The 22818-nt window shown below is 32.2% G+C and overlaps 1 protein-coding gene across 4 annotated transcripts in view; it reads left to right on the top strand.

Moving 5' to 3' along the window:
• LOC119606878 (anoctamin-1) overlaps positions 1-22818 on the top strand; it is a 29720-nt gene that overhangs the window by 4590 nt on the left and 2312 nt on the right. The window contains exons 1-10 of one of the 4 annotated variants that reach the window (XM_037960530.1): positions 4562-5686; positions 10715-11283; positions 15975-16214; positions 16297-16457; positions 19196-19364; positions 19429-19484; positions 19554-19712; positions 19777-19937; positions 20023-20261; positions 20326-20947. In XM_037960530.1, coding sequence (XP_037816458.1) covers positions 5674-5686; positions 10715-11283; positions 15975-16214; positions 16297-16457; positions 19196-19364; positions 19429-19484; positions 19554-19712; positions 19777-19937; positions 20023-20261; positions 20326-20947 — 2389 coding nt within the window. In that variant the 5' untranslated portion in view covers positions 4562-5673. Of the gene's footprint in view, positions 1-4561; positions 5687-10714; positions 11284-15485; positions 15832-15974; positions 16215-16296; positions 16458-19195; positions 19365-19428; positions 19485-19553; positions 19713-19776; positions 19938-20022; positions 20262-20325; positions 20948-22818 lie in introns of those variants that run through there. The other 3 variants (XM_037960532.1, XM_037960531.1, XM_037960533.1) reach the window with 3 other exon arrangements.

Raw genomic sequence — 22818 nt, forward strand, 5'->3', positions numbered from 1 at the left:
AATCAATGCTTCTCTACTATTAAGAACTTTATTCAATCCTTTTGCAAAGGTGCGGTTTGTAAGCTTAGAAACCTGAAACAATTCAATCTAATTTTAATGAAGTCAATATAAACCAATTTATACTTCCGTTTGCTAGTTGGTTTCTATTTCGTACGCTTTTTTATTGTTCTTTCAGCAATGAAATCTAATAAATATTGAAAATGTGCCATAATAAAAGAACTAATGTTCCACAACACTGCTGTTGTCGTTGTTTTTTTGCTTCTACTTTTATTTGATGTTTTGTAAAACATTTCTAAGTTTTATATATTCGTGAATTCTTTTTTTGTCGTTTTAATTCGAACTTTCTTCTTTTCAAATTGTCATTTGTCACGTTTAAAAAATCTGGTGGCACTTGTTGTGGCTTTTGATTCACAACCTTTACTTGCACAAACAAAACTATTTGTTTGTTTTGTATGCCCGGCAGTTTGAGGAGTTATAATTGTAAAGTTTCTACTCTTCCCTATTTTACATTAAGTCCCCTTGAGACATCAAAAGTAGAGTACTGAGTAATTTTTCTTGTATTGGTTTATTTATACTAGTATCCGCATGACCTGCCGGGTTTTTACATATGCATTTAATTACCATACACACACTTTAACACATAACCTCCGTATAAGTGAGCTTAGGAAATGTTTACATGTGTGTGAGTATAAATATATGTCGGGTATAAGACCATTTGGGAATTCTTGATTTTTAATGTGTTCTTTGACTTTTGTCGAAGGAATGTGTTTTAAGGTTTTATTTTTAAAATGTTCTCTTTTATTTCAGTTCACTCAAGTATTTGCGGTTAGTTTGGTTGTGGTAATGTTAAAATATTGTTGTAGTTGTTGCATTCACTGTAATTTACATTGTCATTATTATGCCTGATTAAATTTCATTATTAAGTGTATGAATTGTGAGAATATTTTTAATTACATGAAAACTAACTAGTGAAGTAAGAAATTGCTACCGTTGTTATAACATTTCCTATATATTTTTATTTCCTACAAGGGTCTTTTGGGTATCATTTAAATTGAATGACATTTATTTAAATGTTGTTTAGAGGTTTCATAAAAAAACAAATAAAATTTGTATTCAGTTTCCTTCATTATTATTGCATGAGGTTTTGCCTTTTAAGAAGATGTAAACAGTTTTTTAACTAAACACTTGTTTAGGAAATCATCAATTTTAAATAGTTGCGGCCTCAAAGTTGCCTATAACATAAAGGCGTCATATTTAGAGTAATTTTGACGTTTATATAGATCCCCTTTATTCCAATGCCAAGAACGCCTTTACCTCAGTTTTTTTCCGAGTTTTTGCCTCTTCGGGCTCATCGGCTTAAACCATTCCATGTAGCACATGTCATAGCGATAAATTTACTAAAATGTCTTTCAAGAACTTGAGCACAGTTGATATGGATAGTTGATAGCTAAGTTGGGCTCGATCATGGGGTTGTTCGCACGATTGACTCGCTATTTATCAGAGTTCCACATAAACCTTTAATAAAGGGTCGTGTGGTGATTTTGGGTCCAGAAGAGATACTTAGATTTTCTTCACTTACGTGATTTACTTCTATATTTCTGGAATTGGACCTAGATGTACATATTTAGGAAAGCATACATATATATCTACCAGAGTATAGTACTAGGGTCGATGTTATTTTATTCATAAATATCAGCCTAAGGTCAAAATCATCACAGGCTCCATCTTATTTAGACAACTTATCCAAATATTTGATTATTATGATGGTCGAAACAAAAGGCTTAACTCCAAATTCTGTCCAGCACTTATTATCTTTAATGAACTCACAATACCATGTACAACCCCGGGGCATGTTTCTTTGATGAAAGACCCTTATCTTGGTGCATTGCAATCCCAGGGTAAAGAGGTGCTACCAGTACCTCTAGTCTGCCGGGATTATAAACTGGTGATGTCATTTCACTCCTCGGCTAGTCCTTGGAATGATTTGACATGGGGTTTTACCAGAGAACCACATAATGTGGTACTACGCGTGGCCAGTTAGTTGCCCGCTGGACTTGTCCTGTCTGGCAAGTTGGTTGAGGTTCCTTCGAGATCCACGTAGTTGCTGTGGTTTAAAGCCAAATTCGCTGGAAGAGTAAGTTGTGGTTAAAAAACTGCTGGATTTATGGATAAGTTCGATGCTGTTGCCGATTGACAATAGATACCCCACAGAGGTGTTACTGTGGGACTAAGCGTTGGAAATGAGTTGGTGTTAATTGTATATGATACAGGATGAATCTAGGGGTATACGGAACTTGCCCGCCCGTATGCCTAGAATGGTTCTGTCGTATGTTGTTCTCTTATGAGTGTGTCTAATAAGTGAGAAGTGTACTGGGTTGGATGAAAGGTATCTTATATAAGTGATACCATTGAATTTTTCTTCCTTGTCCAGGTATGTTCGGAGTAAACTCTGTTCATACCAAAATTACCATACTGTGTCACTGTGAATAAGTATAAGTATCGGCTTATTTCATGGATTTATACTTCGGTTTACCGGTTACATTTCTAGGTGCTGTTGCCAACTCAACAGAGATCTTCCTATCTGTGTCCGGTTGTAAACAGAAGTATTGTTTTTGCATCTCCGAAGTTAAGAAACGGGGCAGCAATTGTCAGAGATTAGATAGCTCAAGTACTTGAGGAAAGTGCACGAAACGGAAATTCCATATACGTAAATTGCCACCTGCGTGTAAGAAGCACAATGGGACGGTGGTGATTAGTTACAAAAGCTGACTGTGAAATAGGTCAACACGGCAGGTGTTCACGTAAAGCACTTCGACATTCAGTTCCATGTATAAGCACTTTTCATGAGTAATTAAGCTTATTTCTCAGATGCTTCAGAAGCATCACTTCCTCTTATAATCGCGCAGATGGAACTGCCTCTGTTGATTCGAAGATATGTTCCGTGGTAAGTCTGGTATGAACAGAGTAAACCCTGAACATACCGTGATATAAAAGGATCATTCTTTAAATCAACATTCTATTCTTGCTGTTTAGGTTGGGGATACTCTTTTAAGCAATTTGTCACCATATGAGATAAACTATTTTTTTGGATCTCCACTCAATCTCTCCAATACTTTCCAGTCCTCACTGGTTCATTTATAAATATGAAATTGAGGCATTTAGTTCTAAGAATATCTTTCAGACTCTTCACCCAATTATGTTTTTTTCTAACTATTCTTCATTATCTTGCAAAAATTGACAGATATTTATTTTTTTATCATTAATTATTTAGTATTACCATTGAATTTAAATTCTTTTGGCTTCAAAAGGGCTTAGGAACACATCCACTCCAAAGTTAATTGACTTTTATTTAGCATTATACAAATTTATAGCCATGCAAAACTCATAAATTATTATTAGGCCTCTTGATACACATAATGAGTCAAGAGATCACTATACAAAGTTATAGCAGGTTTTCTATATAAAAACAAAAACTATTTGATCTTGATCTTACCACAACAGAATACAAACAGCAACTCACGTATTATATTAATATGAATGAATGTGTTTAGAAATTAAGAGAAATATATATGGAATATACACTTGACTCTAGAAAAAAAAAGTAAAAACTAAAAGCAAAATAAACAAGTTAATGATCAAACCATACGTGTGCACACTATCACACACACGTACAAAGCAATAAACATGAATGAAAAAATTGTGACAGGTGTATAGAGAATTTGTTATGCCTTACGTGTTCCAAAATAAAAACGATATCTGGTAGAACTATTTTAAGGGTATTAAGATCGTGCGTGTCGTGTTTTAAACCACAATCGACCATGATCTAAAACATAAGTTATCCTAGAGGCCAATGCTAAAGTTTATGCGGATATTTGGGGGCTATTTAAGCGATTTTATAAATGCATCTTAATTAAAATATGATTTCTGAAAAATGGTCCTAGACTGAATATGGTGCAATCAGATTAATTAGTAAAATTTTTAATTTCGCAGATATATCGTTGATCGTGCGATCTATTAATTCGCACTATTCGAGTAATTTAAAAAGAAAACTTCATTACTGATTAATATATGAAGTGAAAATAAGGAATCATTCCTGAAATGCGATCTGTTAAGAGTGTTTCCCCATTTTGCTTAAATTGCGTATAAAGAATGTGAAGATCACAAAGTGCTACTGACAGTTTTGTAATAATATTCATATTCAACAACAAATTTTAACTAACAGACGGTGCCCATAAAATGCTCTGATGACGTTATCATTAACAATTTGATAAAGCTTTAGGCGTTCGCCAGAACAAAAAGAGCGAGAGAGGGAGAATAAACAATGTAGCTGGATCATTAAGAGTCTACGATTCACTGAAGGCCGGTAAAAATTCTTACTCATTTTTTGGCTGTTTTCTAATAAAACAACAAAAACATCACATAAAAACGAAAAAAAAAATTAAGTGATACAAACCATAAACGTCCAAAGAGGTGTAATAAACAAAATTCTCCATGAGAGCACTTTAGTTCATATTTTTTTTTTTCATTTGTGGTATTGAAATATGGGAGGGAATTGAAACATTTGAAATATTTTTGTTTGTTTGTTTTCAATATTTTAGTCTAATTCTAAACGTGAACGTGTGAACGCACTTTTTAAATGATTAACGAAAGCGATATGTTTAATACGAAGCGAATTAATTTATAACAAAAAAAGTAAAAAAAAAAATTATTAAAAAATAAATTAGTATCAACTGGTCTGCATACGTCAGAAAAAAATATATAAAAAAAAATCAAACAAGATTTGATAACGTGGGAGAGCTAAAAGTTCAGTGTTTAAATAAATATTAAAAAAAGTGCTAATAATGATAATTTGTTTATAATAAAAATTTTTGCCTAAAATTTTATATAAAAATAAAAAGAAATTTAATTATTTGAATAAAGTAAAAATAAGTTTATTGGGTCATGCATTTACTCAGCAACAAAGTTACTGACCCTTTAACACCAACAACAGAAACCATCTGTTATGATTAAATAACGGTATACATTTCAAAAAAATATACACAGATACTAATGGAAACCTACTTACTGATGGCATAAAGTGTAAATTGTCTATTTAGATTTCATTTCCGTTGCAAACTGTTACAAAAATAGAGAGCAAGTAGCAGCAACATTATTTGTGTGGCATGATAATGATGATGATGATTACAAAATTACTGACACTTAGTGATGTTTATTGTACATAATATTAAAACAAAAGAAAAGAGTAAAAAAAAAATACCAAACAACTACATCAAACAACAATCAACCTAAAATTTTAGTATTTTTTATAGAAAAAAAAAAAAAAAAAAACAAAATAATTTTATTTACAACATTGTATTTCTCTTCTTTTTTTCCCTTATATACAACAGCACGTTTTATATCAAAAAGAAGTAACAAAAACTGTAAAATAGTTATAAAAAAATATATAGAAAAAGTTTCACAGTATTTAAGTTCCAGTTTTAGTTTTAAACTTTTTTTGTTTAATTTCTTTTCTACCAAAATTCTACCACCAAAAGAAAACCACTGCTTTTTTTATATTTCTTTTAACAAATACTTGACTACATCATCACTTCTTAAAAAAGACTACCAAAAAAAAAAAAAAAATCTAAATAAATTTATTTTAAACAGCCGAAATAAAAAACAATATAATCAAACATGTATTCAGCCGGTAATTAATGCATAAATATAAATATATTTTATTTTTCTGTATTGTATTGTATTCATTCTAATACTAAATTTAATATTTGTACGAGAAGTGTGTGTTTGTCTACGAGTATTAAACACTTTAGATGTTCGAATTTGTTATTGTCTGACACCAAATCATTTTATTTTTTGCATTTATTTTTTTATTATTTATAACTCTTAATAGTCGATTGTTTATAGCTACATACATACATATGTATGTTTGTATGTAAGAATATATTATAATCTTGCGGTTATACTAGCAGATGTGTTGGAAAAGGTAGCACATTTGATTTATTAGTAGATAAATTTTTATATATTGATAGACTGATATGTTTTCCAGACTATAGATTTATTTAGTCCACACTAAAAACTACAGTCTCGATAACCTATAACCTGTAACATAGATTAGTCTATAGTCTGGACTATTGATTAGTTCATAGTTTAGGCTATAGATTAGACAATAATCCGGAATATAGACAAGTCTAGGGTTTGCAGTATGCACTATACATCAATCTGTAATCTGCACTATAAATCAGTCTACATTCTACACTAAAGATCGGTTAGTAGTCAGTCTATAGATCGGCACTTGGTCTACACTGCAGATTAGCTAGAACATGTATCTGTCTGTAGTCTTCAGTCTAGACTAAAGATCATTATACAGTTTGACTGTAGATTAGTATATTGTTTATAAATCAATTTTTATATAAGTCCATAGTCTATATAGGCCACAGATTCAGAACCTATACTGACGTTTGACTGATCAATATGATAGATCAGTCTATCGACAGGACTATAGTTCAGTTTATACTCTGGACTACAGTTCAGTTTATACTCTGGACTATAGTTCAGTTTCTAATCTGGATTATAGCTCAGCATCTAGTCTGGGCTATAGTTCAGTCTAAAGTCAGTCTAAAACTATAGTCTGGACTATAGTTTTGTCCATAGATCAGTCTATAGTCTGGACTATAGATAAGTCTATAGTTTAGACTATAAATCAGTCCATAGTGTGGATTATAAATCAGTCCATAGATTGGACTATAGATCATTCTATAGTCTAGATATAGAATAGTCAATAGTCAGTTTACGATAGATTTATAGTCTAGTTTTAGTTTATAGTCTGAACTATAGTACAGTCTATAGTCTGGACTTTAGTTCAGTCTGGAATATAGTTAAGTCTATAGTCTGGACAATAGTTCTGTCGATAGTCTGGAATATAGATCAGTCGATAGTCTGGAATATAGATAAGTCTATAGTCTAGACTATAAATCAGTCCATAGTCTGGACTATAAATCAGTCGATATATTGGACTATATATCATTCTATAGTCTAGATAAAGAATAGTCAATAGTCAGTTTGTGATAGACCAGTTCTACAGACTACAGTTTATTCTATAGACTGGAATATAGTTCAGTCTATAGTCTAAACTATAGTTCTGTCGATAGTCTTGATAATAGTTCTATCGATAATCTGGACTATAGATCTGTTCATAAATTGGACTATAGATCATTCTATAGTCTAGATATAGAATAGTCAATAGTCAGTTTACGATTGATCAGTCTATAGGCATAGTCCTGCCAATGTTTAGTTTATAGTTCATAGTCAGAACTATAGTTCAGTCTATAGTCTGGACTATTGTTCAGTCTATAGTCTGCATTTCAGTTCAGTCTGGAATATAGTTAAGTCTATAGTCTGGACTATAGTTCTGTAGATATTCTGGACAATAGTTCTGTCGATTGTCTGGAATATAGTACAGTCTATAGTCGGGACTATAGATAAGTCTATAGTCTAGACTATAAATCAGTCCATAGTCTGGACTATAAATCAGTCCATAGATTGGACTGTATATCATTCTATAGTCTAGATAAAGAATAGTCAATAGTCAGTTTGTGATAGACCAGTTCTACAGACTACAGTTCAGTATATAGACTGCAATATAGTACAGTATATAGTCTGGACTATAGATCAGTTGAAGTCTGGATTGTAGTTCTAGATCAGTCTATTGGCAGGACTTTAGCTTAGTTTATAGTCTGGACTATAGTCTCTAGTATGGATTGTAGTTCAGACCATAAGTCTGCTCTAGAGTTCAGTTTATAGTTTAGACTATGGTTGAGTAGTATGGACTATAGTTCATTTTATAATCTGAACCATAGCACTGTCTATAGTCTGAACTACAGATCAGTCTGTAGTCTAGACTGTCAGTCTATCGACAGGACTTTAGTACAGTTTATAATCTGGACTATAACTCAGTCTGTAGTCTGGTCTGTAGTTCAGTCTAAAGTCTGCTCTATAGTTCAGTCTATAGTTGTGTCCATAGTTCTGTCTATATAAAAACACGTGCTTTTCGGAGAATTTTTTGAAACGCTGCTACTTTTAGCAACACAATAAATATATTTAAATTATTTCTATAAATCACGTCATCCAATTTACTATTGCATTATTTTAATTAATTTTTTCTTGTTTTATTTTAAAAATCGATTGCATATTTTCTACACTTTTGTTTTTATAACATTTTAATCAAGCAAAGCGATGCATTGCCATTAATTTACTTTAAAAAAATATGTATTACCATATATATAGAAAATTTACACATTACAACAAAAAGTGAAATCTATTAATTAAAGACAAGCTTATTTCAAGTTCATGAATGTTACTTAAATTTAAAATATCTATGAATTAAGTTCTCTTTTGCAATTTGCCTCTATAAAGAAAGAACTTTGCTCTTATAATTTTTTCATTTTTTTTTATTTATGAAATACTAATAAACATTTGTATGTATGTGTGTTTTTTAAATATATCCATGTCTGTGTTTTTTGTTTTAAAAGCTGCTTATCACACATATGTTTCACCATTTTAGTTAAAAATAAGTTTCATTTTTTATTAATTAAATTGAATTTAGCTAAATTTATTTTATCAACTGCATATAGTAAATAATTATTTACTTTAAGTGAGATTTACCGCCTGGTTATCAATTTTAATTTATGTGGGTTTCTTTAATAACAAATTCTTAAATGGGAAAATTTGTAATAACTGTTAAGTAATAGATTTAATTATATATAAAGTAAACAAAATGGTATTCTCTGCACCTAAGGTTTAAGATTTCTTTAAATGTATGCACTTGTTTGATACTCTTTGGACTACAATATGTTATTGTGTTTTTTTCTTATGTATGACAAAATCAAGCATTTCGCCAGCAATATTAGACTTTTTAATTTAAATTAATATTTCAATTTAGTGCAAAATATCATTCAATTTTCTCACAGAAAAAAGGTAATTGAACAAATTTTACATTTATGTCATTACCACATGTGAATTTAAAAAATATATATATTTTGTATTTACATACTTAGGTAGAAATCCCCATATACATTGATAAACAATAGATACATTATCAATAATTATTTATTAACAATTATAAATACTTACCAACCAATTGGTTAAATAATATAAATTGTCAATGCAAAATCTTGAAAAAGCGGTAGCTAATTACAAGAGTTGTTGTAAAATTTATTATTTGTTTATACTCGTATATGTATAGTTGTAAACAATAAATTGTTGTACAATAAACTAGCAAACAATTCTATAGCTTTCGACGTTTGCAGATAATGATCTAGCAAAATTGCAATGATCTTGCAAAACTACATAACGAACTGTTTTGCAATTGTCATATCAATTTACGTTCGCAATATGCTAAAGGTTTCATCGTTTTTGCAATATCCAATCTAATCTACCTATTTGTCTATATTCCAGACCGTGCACAGTTCTATATTTCAGGTTAAATATAGATCAGTATTTCACACTTTAAATAGATTAATATTTCGTACTATATAAAAATGTAATATATAGTATATTTTAGACTAAAAATTAATGTATATTCCAGACTATGAAATGGTCTATAGTTCAAACTCCAAAGTGATCTAGTCTTCACTATAAAGTGATCTTTAATCAAGCCTATAAAATGATCTCTAGTCCATACTATAGAGTGATCTATAGTCAATCCTATAGACTGGTCTATAGCCAAACCTATAGACTGATCTATAGGCCAGAATATAGACTGATCTGTTGTCAAGTTCTATAGTTCAGATTATAGACGGAGCTAAGTTAGGACCTATAGAGTGATTTATAATCCAAACCTCATACTATAGACTAATATTTGGATTATAGACTGATCTAAGTCAGGACCTATAGAGTGATTTATAATCCAGACTTCATATTATAGACTAATATATAATAAGTACTACAGGCTAATCTATAGTTCAGACTGAATTATAATTATATCCGGATCTATAGTCTGAACCTTAAATAGTTATATGATCCGACTTGATCTATAGTCAAACTTTAGAGTGATCTATAGTCCAGACTATAGAATGATAGTCCCGACTAAAGACTTATTTATAATCCGAACAATAAATCAAACGGTAATCAACAATATAAAATGTATATATATAGACTAATTTATAGGAATGACTATAAATTGGTTTATGACTATGGACTGATCTGACTAAAGACAAAACTATTTATATACAGCACTATAGACAGACGGATATATTGACCAGATGGTAGAGAGATCCAAAATCCACATTTATTTTAGTCTAAGAAGTAGATATATACCAAACAATAGACAGGTCAGACTATAATATGGTCTACATTTTGATCTCTAGTCCACACTATAGACTAGACTATAGTCCAGTTTAAACATTGATCTGTAGTCTAAATTTTAAAATACCTTTTGATATTCGATAAATTTTTTTTTAAATGATTTCATTAAATAAAATTTTTCATGAAAAATTTTCCTTGCATTCCCATTGCATTCGTATTGTTTGTACTAATATTTACTTTTAATTTAATTATATAATCATTTATTACTAAAAATCAATGGTATTTTCTGTTCGTAGAATGTAGCTAATAATTTTAAATGTACCCTTTTTTGAAAAAGGTTAATTTCTTGTATAAAATCTTTATTATTCAAATAAAAAGCTTCTATAAATATTGTTTTCTCTCTTCTCTTTTACAGTACGAACACACGATTACGATTATCCCGAATCCGAAATGGATGATCGCGAAAGTTTATATTTTGATACAATATCATTAGCCGACTCAGAAGCGGCAGCAGCAGCTGCTGCCCATCGTAAATCTTTATCGCAATCCCGCAATACAATCTATCATTCTGCGGTAGATTTAGCTGGTGATGAAACACCCTCCCGCAGGACGGGTAGTATGCGTGAAAATGGTCACAAAGCAAGATCTTCATGGAATCCAAATTATAGACACTCCACACCACTGGATCAATATCTGCCACCAAATATGAATGGTGGTCTTGCTGGCGGTGGAGGTATAGCTGGTGGTGGTGGAGGAGGAGGAGCAGGTCTTTTGGGGGGTGGTGATTATACAGATGCTGTTTTAGCTGCACAGGTAATGGCTCTACAGAATGGTCGTGCTAATTATAGTGCTGGTAATGGTGCCGGTGATACATCACTACAAATGGCCAATGATATGGAAGTCTCTAGGCGACTCTTACAGAATAGTACACAAACTAGTAAAGATAAGAAATTGCCAATTACGTACTCCCAGTGGAAATTTAGGGTAAAGATTTTCTAAAAAATCAAAACTTTTCTAATTCCATTTTATCTTCTATACGATTATAATATTGAGCTTCTATTCCACAAAAAATATAAATTTTAATTTATTGCTTTTGGCTGTAATTATCTTTTCAAAACACACACAAACACACTCTCTAAAAACACCAACCAAATTATCACTTTTAATAAATTGGAATTTTGAAAACTTTTCTACACTTAACTCTTCACCTCTATATCTGCACTATTACATATTTCAATTACAAAAACAAACACTTAAGTTAATAAAAATAGCAGTTTTTGTATAAAATTTAAATAACAATTACTTAAATGTTTTAATGCAATTTTAAAGTAATAGGTGCTATTTTTATTAACTCCACTGTTTTAACTTGTAATCTATATCTCTTCTAACTGCCTTTATTATTTAAATACTTTTTTTATTTATTTATAACATTTTTACCTTATTTTTTTCTTATTCTATGCAATGAATTGTGTTGTTAAAAAAAATTAAAATAAAGATTAATTAAAACTGCTTGCGGGAACGGGTAATGGCAATTTTTTTCCCCCTATAATTAGTTTAGCTTATTTTTAGATTTATGACATTATTGTTTTCTATTATATAATTTAGCTAATTTTGTATGGCTTTAAAACGTTATTTTATTAGATTGATTTTGATATATAACGCTTGATTGCATGTGGGTTTATTTAATTTAAACATTTTTTTCCACACAATAGATCATGTTACCGGACCTTTTTTATGTACATAAACATTTAATGACAGTTTTGATTAGTTGTAATTGATTATAGAACATCTATCTTATTTAAGTTTGTTTTAACTTTTTCTTAAAATTACGAAGACACCGTAGTCCAGACTATGAATCTATTTATAAACTATAATAAAACTAATATGAGGATCATACGACGTATACATCTATTGTCCAGAATGCACACGAATTTATAAAGTTCCACCCCATAGAGAGATCAGCAGTCGTGACTAATTGTTTATGAAGGATTAGTATTATAATAACTATTTTGATTAGTATTATAATAACTATTCCAGATAATATATTGATCTATATTCCGACTAATAGATTGACCTGTAGTACAGACTATAGATTGACCTATAGTGCAGACTACAGATTGATTTATATCGCAGACTATAGATTAATCTTTAGTCCAGACTATATATTAATCTTTAGTCTATACTACTGACTGATATACAGTTCAGACTATAGACTGATCTATAGTTCAGACTATATACCGATATATAGTCCAGACTATAGACTGATCTATAGTCCAGACTATAGACTGATCTATAGCCCAGACTATAGACTGACCCATAGTCAAGACTATGGACTGATCTATAGTCCAGACTATAGACTGATCTATAGTCCAGACTATAGACTGATCTATAGTCCAGACTATAGACTGATCTATAGTCCAGACTATAGACTGATCTATAGTCCAGACTATAGACTGATCTATAGTCCTGACTATAGACCGATCTATAGTCCTGACTATAGACTGATCTATAGTCCTGACTATAGACTGATCTATAGTCCTGACTATAGACTGATCTATAGTCCTGACTATAGACCGATCTATAGTCCTGACTATAGACCGATCTATAGTCCAGACTATAGACTGATCTATAGTCCAGACTATAGACTGATCTATAGTCCAGACTATAGACTGATCTATAGTCCAGACTATAGACTGATCTATAGTCCAGACTATAGACTGATTTATAGTCCAGACTATAGACTGATCTATAGTCCTGACTATAGACCGACCTATAGTCCTGACTATAGACCGATTTATAGTCTTGACTATAGACCGATCTATAGTCCAGACTATAGACTGATCTGTAGTCCAGACTATAGACTGATCTATAGTCCAGACTATAGACTGATCTATAGTCCAGACTATAGACTGATCTATAGTCCAGACTATAGACTGATCTATAGTCCAGACTATAGACTGATCTATAGTCCAGACTATAGACTGATCTATAGTCCAGACTATAGACTGATCTATAGTCCAGACTATAGACTGATCTATAGTCCAGACTATAGCCTGATCTGTAGTCCAGACTATAGACTGATCTATAGTCCAGACTATAAACTGATCTATAGTCCAGACTATAAACTGATCTATAGTCCAGACTATAGACTGATCTATAGTCCAGACTATAGACTGATCTATAGTCCAGACTATAGACTGATCTATAGTCCAGATTATAGACTGATCTTTAGTTCAGACTATAGACTGATCTATAGTCCAGACTATAGACTGATCTATAGTCCAGACTATAGACTGATCTATAGTCCAGACTACAGACTGATCTATAGTCCAGACTACAGACTGATCTATAGTCCAGACTACTAGACTGATCTATAGTCCAGACTATAGACTGATCTATAGTCCAGACTATAGACTGATCTATAGTCCAGACTATAGACTGATCTATAGTACAGACTATAGACTGATCTATAGTCCTGACTATAGACCGATCTATAGTCCTGACTATAGACCGATCTATAGTCCAGACTATAGAATGATCTTTAGTCCAGACTATAGACTGATTTATAGTCCAGACTATAGACTGATCTATAGTCTTGACTATAGACTGATCTATAGTCCTGACTATAGACCGATCTATAGTCCTGACTATAGACGGATCTATAGTCCTGACTATTGACCGATCTATAGTCCTGACTATAGACGGATCTATAGTCCAGACCATAGAATGATCTATAGTCCAGACTATAGAATGATCTATAGTCCAGACTATAGACTGATCTATAGTCCAGACTATAGACTGATCTATAGTCCAGACTATAGACTGATCTATAGTCCAGACTATAGACTGATCTATAGTCCAGACTATAGACTGATCTATAGTCCAGACTATAGACTGATCTATAGTCCAGACTATAGCCTGATCTGTAGTCCAGACTATAGCCTGATCTGTAGTCCAGACTATAGCCTGATCTGTAGTCCAGACTATAGACTGATCTATAGTCCAGACTATAAACTGATCTATAGTCCAGACTATAAACTGATATATAGTCCAGACTATAGACTGATCTATAGTCCAGACTATAGACTGATCTATAGTCCAGACTATAGACTGATCTATGGTCCAGACTATAGACTGATCTTTAGTCCAGACTATAGACTGATCTATAGTCCAGACTATAGACTGATCTATAGTCCAGACTATAGACTGATCTATAGTCCAGACTATAGGCTGATCTATAGTTCAAACTCTAGACCGATCTATAGTCCTGACTATAGACTGTTCTATAGTCTATCTATAGCTATAGTCCAAACTATAGACTGATCTACATTCCAGACTATAGTTCGATCTATAGTCCTGACTATAGTTCGATTTGTAGTTCGTACTATAGACTAATATCTTGCAGACTAAACTAATCAATAGTACAGTCTTTGCACTGATCGTTATTCATAATTATCCTATCCATTAAATTTTACGCTCAAATTAGTAGCAAACATTTAAAATATTTGAATTATAGTATAAACAAATAGTAAAAACATCAATTGAATTTCAAAAATAATTTTTGTTTATAATAAGAAAACATTGAAACCTGTTAACATACGCCAGAACATCAAAATTTTTGAGAAGTAAATTTAAATGTTTATTCATCAGTTAAAACAAAAGAAAAGAACTTGAGTACATATTTATTAAAATGATGACTCGCGCCCATAACTTAAATTCAAATAATGCTACTTGTTGTTTAAAGCACTCATATTTTCCTATACGATCCACAACAGGGATGGTAAATTAAGTACTATTGTAACCTTTTGAGCAGAACCTTTAAAATACTTTTTTGTTTAGAGTTAATAAGGAATGTAATATTCATAATTTATTAAAGTTTAGAATATCGGGGAAGTATTACGTATACTTCTATATATTATTTTCAAAGTTGACTTATGGTATTAACTTAAATATTTTTGTTACGGAAAAGTACCACTAGCTTTTGAGTGCATTTTCAACTCAATTTACACATTTTCCATCTCTGCTCCACACTATTTTGAGTAACCGGTCTAAAAGAGAGGCCATAAGTTACTTAAAGAACACAATGGGTGATTGTTTCTGTTTGACATTGTAAAGAGAGAAGTTCATATTTAAATGGGAATGTAGGAACAGATATAAATTGTACAGAGTAAGGTGACAGATGAAATGACATTGTGCAGAGAATTTTGCTCAGAATTCATAGGAATATCAGATGTGACTGAGGCATTAAACACAAAGCATACTTAAAATTATTGTGGAGTTTTTATTTCAATTATTTTTTTTATTTTGATGATCTGTGAAATTGTTTTCGGCACAAAAAAATAAATATAATATAAAGTGAATCATATTAAAAAATGTTGGTTTTTTGTTAATAATTTATTATATTGTTTTTTAAATATTATGGCTACGACACAAAAAAATTAGCTAGAACTAAATAAAAATTTCACATGACAAAATATGGGAAATTGTATAGAAAAATTTTTCGATACAGAATTAATACAAATAGATATACAAGTATGAAATAATTTTTTTAATATACATATTTTTATTTTAAAAAATTATTTTTAGATATCATTTTAGCTATTTTTTTAACATTATAGTATTTGATAAATCTTTTTTTAATTTATTAAATTTTAATGAAATTCTAACAATCATAGACAAGACGCCGCTTCCAAGATGGCCAACGTAGTGTTGATTTTGTTTTGGCCTTTAGCGGTGCCGATCACAAGTTGGATAATATTAAGAAACGTGAAATTTTCGAGGCAAATTTAGAGAAAGAAGGCCTTCACCTGGAACGTGATAATACTCAACGTATACATTTCATTAAGATTCATGCCCCCCATGAAGTGTTGTGTCGTTATGCTGAAATTCTTAGAATTAAATTACCAATGAAAAAGGTGAGTATAAAGTGACATCAATTACATTGATTTAAACTTATTAAATTTAATGTGTGTGTGTGTGCGTTTTTTTTTCTTCTAGATACCCGGTCAAGATCAAATCTATGTTGAAGAATTTGAATTGAGTGAGAGTGTAAGATCATGCTGTGCGAAAATATTTAAATCTGTCCAACTGAATCCAGAGAAATTTCCACCTAAACCAAAACGTATTTATTTTGAATTTCAACGTAACTATGAGCATTTGTAAGTGGTTAATTTATGTTTTATATTTAAGTAAAATACTGATTAAGAAGTATCGTTTGAAATCTGACCAAATGTAAAAAGATTTAAATCAAATCTATCCTCATGTCAATATCAATATATTTCCCTAGTTCCAATACAATGCACTGCATTAACAGGGGTTATGCACTGAGTGCTGGTTCAAGAAAAAATTTTTGTCTTTTCATAGGATATAATATTTTTTTCGTCCAAAACACTTAAAAGAACAATTTTTGACTGAAAATAATTAATTCATTGTTTGTCACTGAATGGAAAAATATTAAAACACTCCCTAATTTTTCTACTTTGTTGTCATTGTTTTATGATAATTATCAAAATATGGACTTTTTTACTTGACAATTATTAACTATTCATTATACCGAAATTTTAAAAACATTATGGATCATTTATTGAAAATTAAAACAGATGCATATATAAATCTCGCTTTCATAAAATTTCCTTGGACATTGTTTTAATTCAATTATTATAATTTCTATAAAGCATTTAATTGGTTTATTGTATACAACTTCATTATTTTCATAATACGTTATATTAAAAAAAATTGCTTTGGAATTACAAAATTTTGAAAATATGCTCTTTTATCGCTATATTTCAGTTTTAAGCACCACCCTAATGCGGACTTGTATTATAATTGTGCTACAGCCATGAAGAAAATAATTTTATTATAAGCGATAAGAAAAGTTTCTATATTTAAAAACATAGTTCATATGTAAACTAAAATGAGGCCCTTTTATTATAAAATTCATCAGGGTCATCAAGGCTAGAATAGAACTTGGTTTTGCAGAGATACGAATATACTAAACATAATTATGAACTTAAAAGCCCTATTGGGGGGTTCAGTTGTATGGGGGCTAAATGAAATAATGGACCGATGTTAACCATTTTCAATAGGCTTCGTCCCTGCGACATTAGAAAATCATGTACAAATTTTCACTTCAAAATTATCTTCAAAATTGGAACTTGTAGTTTGATTACAAAGTTTACATGGACGGACGGACATAGCTAAATCGACTCAGAAAACGATTCTAAGCGGATTGGTATACTTTACGGTGGGTATAGGACCACTATTGTTGTGCGTTACAAACATAAGCACAAACCCAATATACCCTCCTCACTAGAGTGGTGTAGGGTATAAAAAGTACCAGAAAGTCCCCTTTTATATGTTCTCACTTACTCCGGGCTCTATATGCATAATATCATACCTCTAGTTTCAATATTATAGACAATACAAATTGTACCTGTTGAAGAAGAAAAAGTACCAAAAAGTTTCATATTAAAGATTCTTTTTTACTCCAAAGTAAGATCTTCAAAAAATACCTTTTGAAGATCGAAAAGTACCAAAAAGTTGAAGATCGAAAGCTTTCTTTTCGAATGCATGTCAGACAGAATTATTGAAGATCCGGATCTCACAGATATCTGGGGTCTTCTAAGCCCTCATTTCAACAGACACACAGACGACCCCCGGGGCATGTTTCCATGATGAAATGTCCCATCATGGTGTATTGCAATCCCGGGGTAAAGAGGTGCTAACAGTACCTCTAGTCTGCCGGGACTATAAACTGGTGATGTCACTTCACTCCTCGGCTAGTCCTTGGTATGATTTGACATGGGGTCTAACCAGAGAACCACATAATCTGGTACTACGGGTGGCCAGTTGCCTGCAGGACTATGTTCTGGCTGTTTAGTTGGTTGAGGTTCCTTCGGGATCCACGTAGTTGCTGTGGTTTAAATCCAAATTCGCGGGGAGAGTAAGTGGCGGTTAAAGGACTGATGTAAGGTAAAGTCAATATTTCGGGATAAGTTCGGTGCTGTTGCCGAAACAACAGTTACTTCACAGGGGAGTGACTGTGGGACTTAGCGTTGGAAATTAGTTGGTGTTAATTATATATGGTACGGGATGAATGTGGGGTATGCGGGCCTCGCCCAACTGTTTACCTAGAATAAGTGTGTCGTATGTTTTTTCTTATGAATGTGTCGGATGAATGAGAAGTTTGCTGGGTTGAATGATGATGGATGAAAGGTATCATATACAAATGATACCATTGAATTTTCCTTCCTTGTCCAGATATGTCAGAGTAAACTCTGTTCATATCAGAATTACCACAGTGTGTCACTGTGAGTAATAACAAAGTCTACGCTAATTTGATGGATTCGTACTTCGGTCTACCGGTTACGTCTCTATGTGCTGTTGCCGAATCAACAGAGGACATCCCATCTGCGTGGTTGTAAACGGAAATGATGAAAGCATTGGTCAGAGATTAGATAGCTCAATGTACCAGCACAGTACTTGTACATGGACCGGCTTAGCCATGTATAAAAATTGCCACCTGATTTCTTCATTGAAGATTGAAGGGCGGTGGTGAGTCGCCACAAAAAGATCACCGTGAGATAGGCCAACACGGCAGGTACTCACGTAAAGCACTTCGGCATTAATTAGACACCCAGACGGACAGACAGATATTTCAATATTCGTTCGTTATTCAAAATTTCTAAAACTCAATCTCATTTGTGATCAAAATAAAAATGTCTTGTTATATTAAACATAGCATTTTCATATTATAATCGAATTTATGGGCTTATTCTACTGATTCCAATAAAAAGACTAAGGTTGTTTCGAGTTTTATGAACATTGAAGATCCAAGATTATTTGAAAGAGAACATAAAACTTTGAATTTTTACGAACTATTTTTTATATTTTACAGATTCGATTTCGAACAACCAAATTTCTTTGATGCGGGTACCCGGAATTATATTATTAATTTTATATTGGAACGACAAAATTTCATAGAAGGTGAAGAGACGCCGGATAATTTAGGCATAGAGAAGTTATTGGCCGATGGTGTTTATGAGTCGGCCTACACATTACATGATGTAAGTAACTCTGAAGAAGTGAAATATTAAAGAAACAAAATAAATAATAACCGTATATTAACAGGATACTGATCGTGATTTATTGTTAAGTGAGTGGGCCAATTTAAAGAAATGGAAACAGTAAGTAATAACATGAAATAAAATTTATATTTTTAATCATATTTAACATTACATTTCTGTATTCTGTAGTTTACAACCTTTGGATAGTATAAAGGAGTATTTTGGTGCCAAGGTAGCATTATATTTTGCCTGGTTGGGATTTTATACACACATGCTGATACCAGTTAGTATAATTGGTATTTTATTTTTTATATACGGTTTTGTAACTTGGAACTCAGATCCAATAAGGTAGGCATTTATAGAATATTTTATAAAATTTAATACAAAAAATTTAATATTTTCTAAATTATAGTCGAGAAATTTGTAATGATAACAATGCAACCTTAATGTGTCCACAATGCGATCGTAATTGTGACTATTGGCAGTTGAAGGCCACCTGTAATTCATCCAAAATAAATTATTTAATAGACAACAATATTACAGTGGTATTTGCTTTTGTAATGTCTATATGGGGTAAGTCAACCTTTTTTGTAAAGATCTTACTTTTTAAATTGCAGTAAATTTCTATAAATGTTTGATTCGAACCTTGTTCTTTCAGCCGTTTTATATCTTGAACTTTGGAAACGTTATTCGGCTAGACTGGTGCATAGATGGGGTCTTACCGGCTACACACACGATGTAGAGCATCCTAGACCTCAATATTTAGCTAAACTACGTAAAAATAAGAAGCTTGCAGATAAACTGGAGCATGAGAACAGTGTATTTGAGCCAGATGTGCCTTTTTGGACCACAAAGTTCCTTCCCAGTTTTACAAGTTACAGCATCATGGTTTTATTTGTAAGTCCTAAACACATTTTAATTTGTATAAAATATTATGTATCTAAACTTAAATCTTTTCCAGATATGCATATCAATAATTGGCATCTTCTCCATGGTGGTCTATCGCATGGCTCAGCGTGCTTCGCACAGCATCTTTGGCAATGAGGATTCCATGACCTATAAAATTATGTTCTTACCCATGACGGCTGGTGTTATCGATCTAATACTGATTTCCATACTCGACTATATTTATGGTTCCTTGGCGGTAACGCTCACAAATTGGGAGTATTGTCGCACCAAAACCGAATACGACGAAAGTTTGACCATCAAGAATTATGTTTTCCAATTTGTAAATTACTACTCTTCGCTCTTCTATATTGCTTTCCTTAAGGGAAAATTTGTGGGTTATCCTGCAAAATATAATCGCATACTGGGCTTCCGTCAGGAGGAATGCAATCCAGGAGGTTGTCTCATGGAACTGTGCATGCAATTGGTCATTATTATGGTGGGTAAACAGGCTGTGAATGCAATTGTGGAAATGCTGATACCATATTTGACCAAGACTTTTAAGAAATTCGGTACTCGTTGTGGTATGCGTAAGAAGAATAATGAGGAGAAATTGGTGTCGTGCAATCAATGGACGGAGGATTATCATTTGATACCGTGGACGGATCATTCGATGTTTCTGGAATACTTGGAAATGGGTGAGTAGATGAAGAAATAAAATTGATCAGATAATGTATCCATTGTTCTAGTTTAGTTATAGATCCCCTTTTAGTTCAGTTCTAGTTCAGAACTAGTTTAGTTCTAGTTCAATTCTAGTTCAGTTTTAGTTCAGTTCTAATTCAGTTCTAGTTCAGTTCTAGTTCAGTTCTAGTTCAGTTCCAGTTCTAGTTTAGTTCTAGTTCTAGTTCTAGTTCAGTTCTAGTTTAGTTCTAGTTCAGTTCTAGTTCAGTTCAAGTTCAGTTCTAGTTCAGTTTTAGTTCTAGTTCTGTTCTAGTTCTGTTCTAGTTCTGTTCTAGTTCTGTTCTAGTTCTGTTCTAGTTCTGTTCTAGTTCTGTTCTAGTTCTGTTCTAGTTCTGTTCTAGTTCTGTTCTAGTTCTGTTCTAGTTCTGTTCTAGTTCTGTTCTAGTTCTGTTCTAGTTCTGTTCTAGATCAGTTCTAGTTCAGTTCTAGTTCAGTTCTCGTTCAGTTCTAGTTCAGTTCTAGTTCAGTTCTCGTTCAGTTCTAGTTCAGTTCTAGTTCAGTTCTAGTTCAGTTCTAGTTCAGTTCTAGTTCAGTTCTAGTTCAGTTTTAGTTCAGTTCTAGTTCTGTTCTAGTTCAGTTCTAGTTCAGTTCTAGTTCAGTTCTAGTTCAGTTCTAGTTCAGTTCTAGTTCAGTTCTAGTTCAGTTCTAGTTCAGTTCTAGTTCAGTCTAGTTCAGTTCTAGTTCAGTTCTAGTTCAGTTCTAGTTCAGTTCTAGTTCAGTTCTAGTTCAGTTCTGGTTCAGTTCTAGTTCAGTTCTAGTGCAGTTCTAGTTCAGTTCTAGTTCAGTTCTAGTTCAGTTCTAGTTCAGTTCTAGTTCAGTTCTAGTTCAGTTCTAGTTCAGTTCTAGTTCAGTTCTAGTTCAGTTCTAGTCCAGTTCTAGTCCAGTTCTAGTTCAGTTCTAGCTCAGTTCTAGTTCAGTTCTAGTTCAGTTCTAGTTCTAGTTTAGTTCTAGTTTAGTTCTAGTTCAGTTCTAGTTTAGTTCTAGTTCAGTTCTAGTTCAGTTTTAGTTCAGTTCTAGTTCAGTTCTAGTTCAGTTCTAGTTCAGTTTTAGTTCAGTTCTAGTTCAGTTCTAGTTCAGTTCTAGTTCAGTTCTAGTTCAGTTCTAGTTCAGTTCTAGTTCAGTTCTAGTTCAATTCTAGTTCAGTTCTAGTTCAGTTCTATTTCAGTTCTAGTTCAGTTCTAGTTCAGTTCTAGTTCAGTTCTAGTTCAGTTCTATTTCAGTTCTAGTTCAGTTCTAGTTCAGTTCTAGTTCAGTTCTAGTTCAGTTCTAGTTCAGTTGTAGTTCAGTTCTAGTTCAGTTCTAGTTCAGTTCTAGTTCAGTTCTAGTTCAGTTCTAGTTCAGTTCTAGTTCAGTTGTAGTTCAGTTCTAGTTCAGTTCTAGTTCAGTTCTATTTCAGTTCTAGTTCAGTTCTAGTTCAGTTCTTGTTCAGTTCTAGTCCAGTTCTAGTTCAGTTCTAGTCCAGTTCTAGTTCAGTTCTAGTCCAGTTCTAGTCCAGTTCTAGTCCAGTTCTAGTTCAGTTCTAGTTCAGTTCTATTTTAGTTCTAGTTCAGTTCTAGTTCAGTTCTAGTTCAGTTCTAGTTCAGTTCTAGTTCAGTTCTAGTTCAGTTCTAGTTCAGTTCTAGTTCAGTTCTAGTTCAGTTCTAGTTCAGTTCTAGTTCAGTTCTAGTTCAGTTCTAGTTCAGTTCTAGTTCAGTTCTAGTTCAGTTCTAGTTCAGTTCTAGTTCAGTTCTAGTTCAGTTCTAGTTCAGTTCTAGTTCAGTTCTAGTTCAGTTCTAGTTCAGTTCTAGTTCAGTTCTAGTTCAGTTCTAGTTCAGTTCTAGTTCAGTTC

Source organism: Lucilia sericata, unplaced genomic scaffold, assembly GCF_015586225.1.
Source record: "Lucilia sericata isolate MDLA Ls3-8-SP2 unplaced genomic scaffold, ASM1558622v1 Contig000632F_arrow, whole genome shotgun sequence".
NCBI classification, from domain to species: domain Eukaryota; kingdom Metazoa; phylum Arthropoda; class Insecta; order Diptera; family Calliphoridae; genus Lucilia; species Lucilia sericata.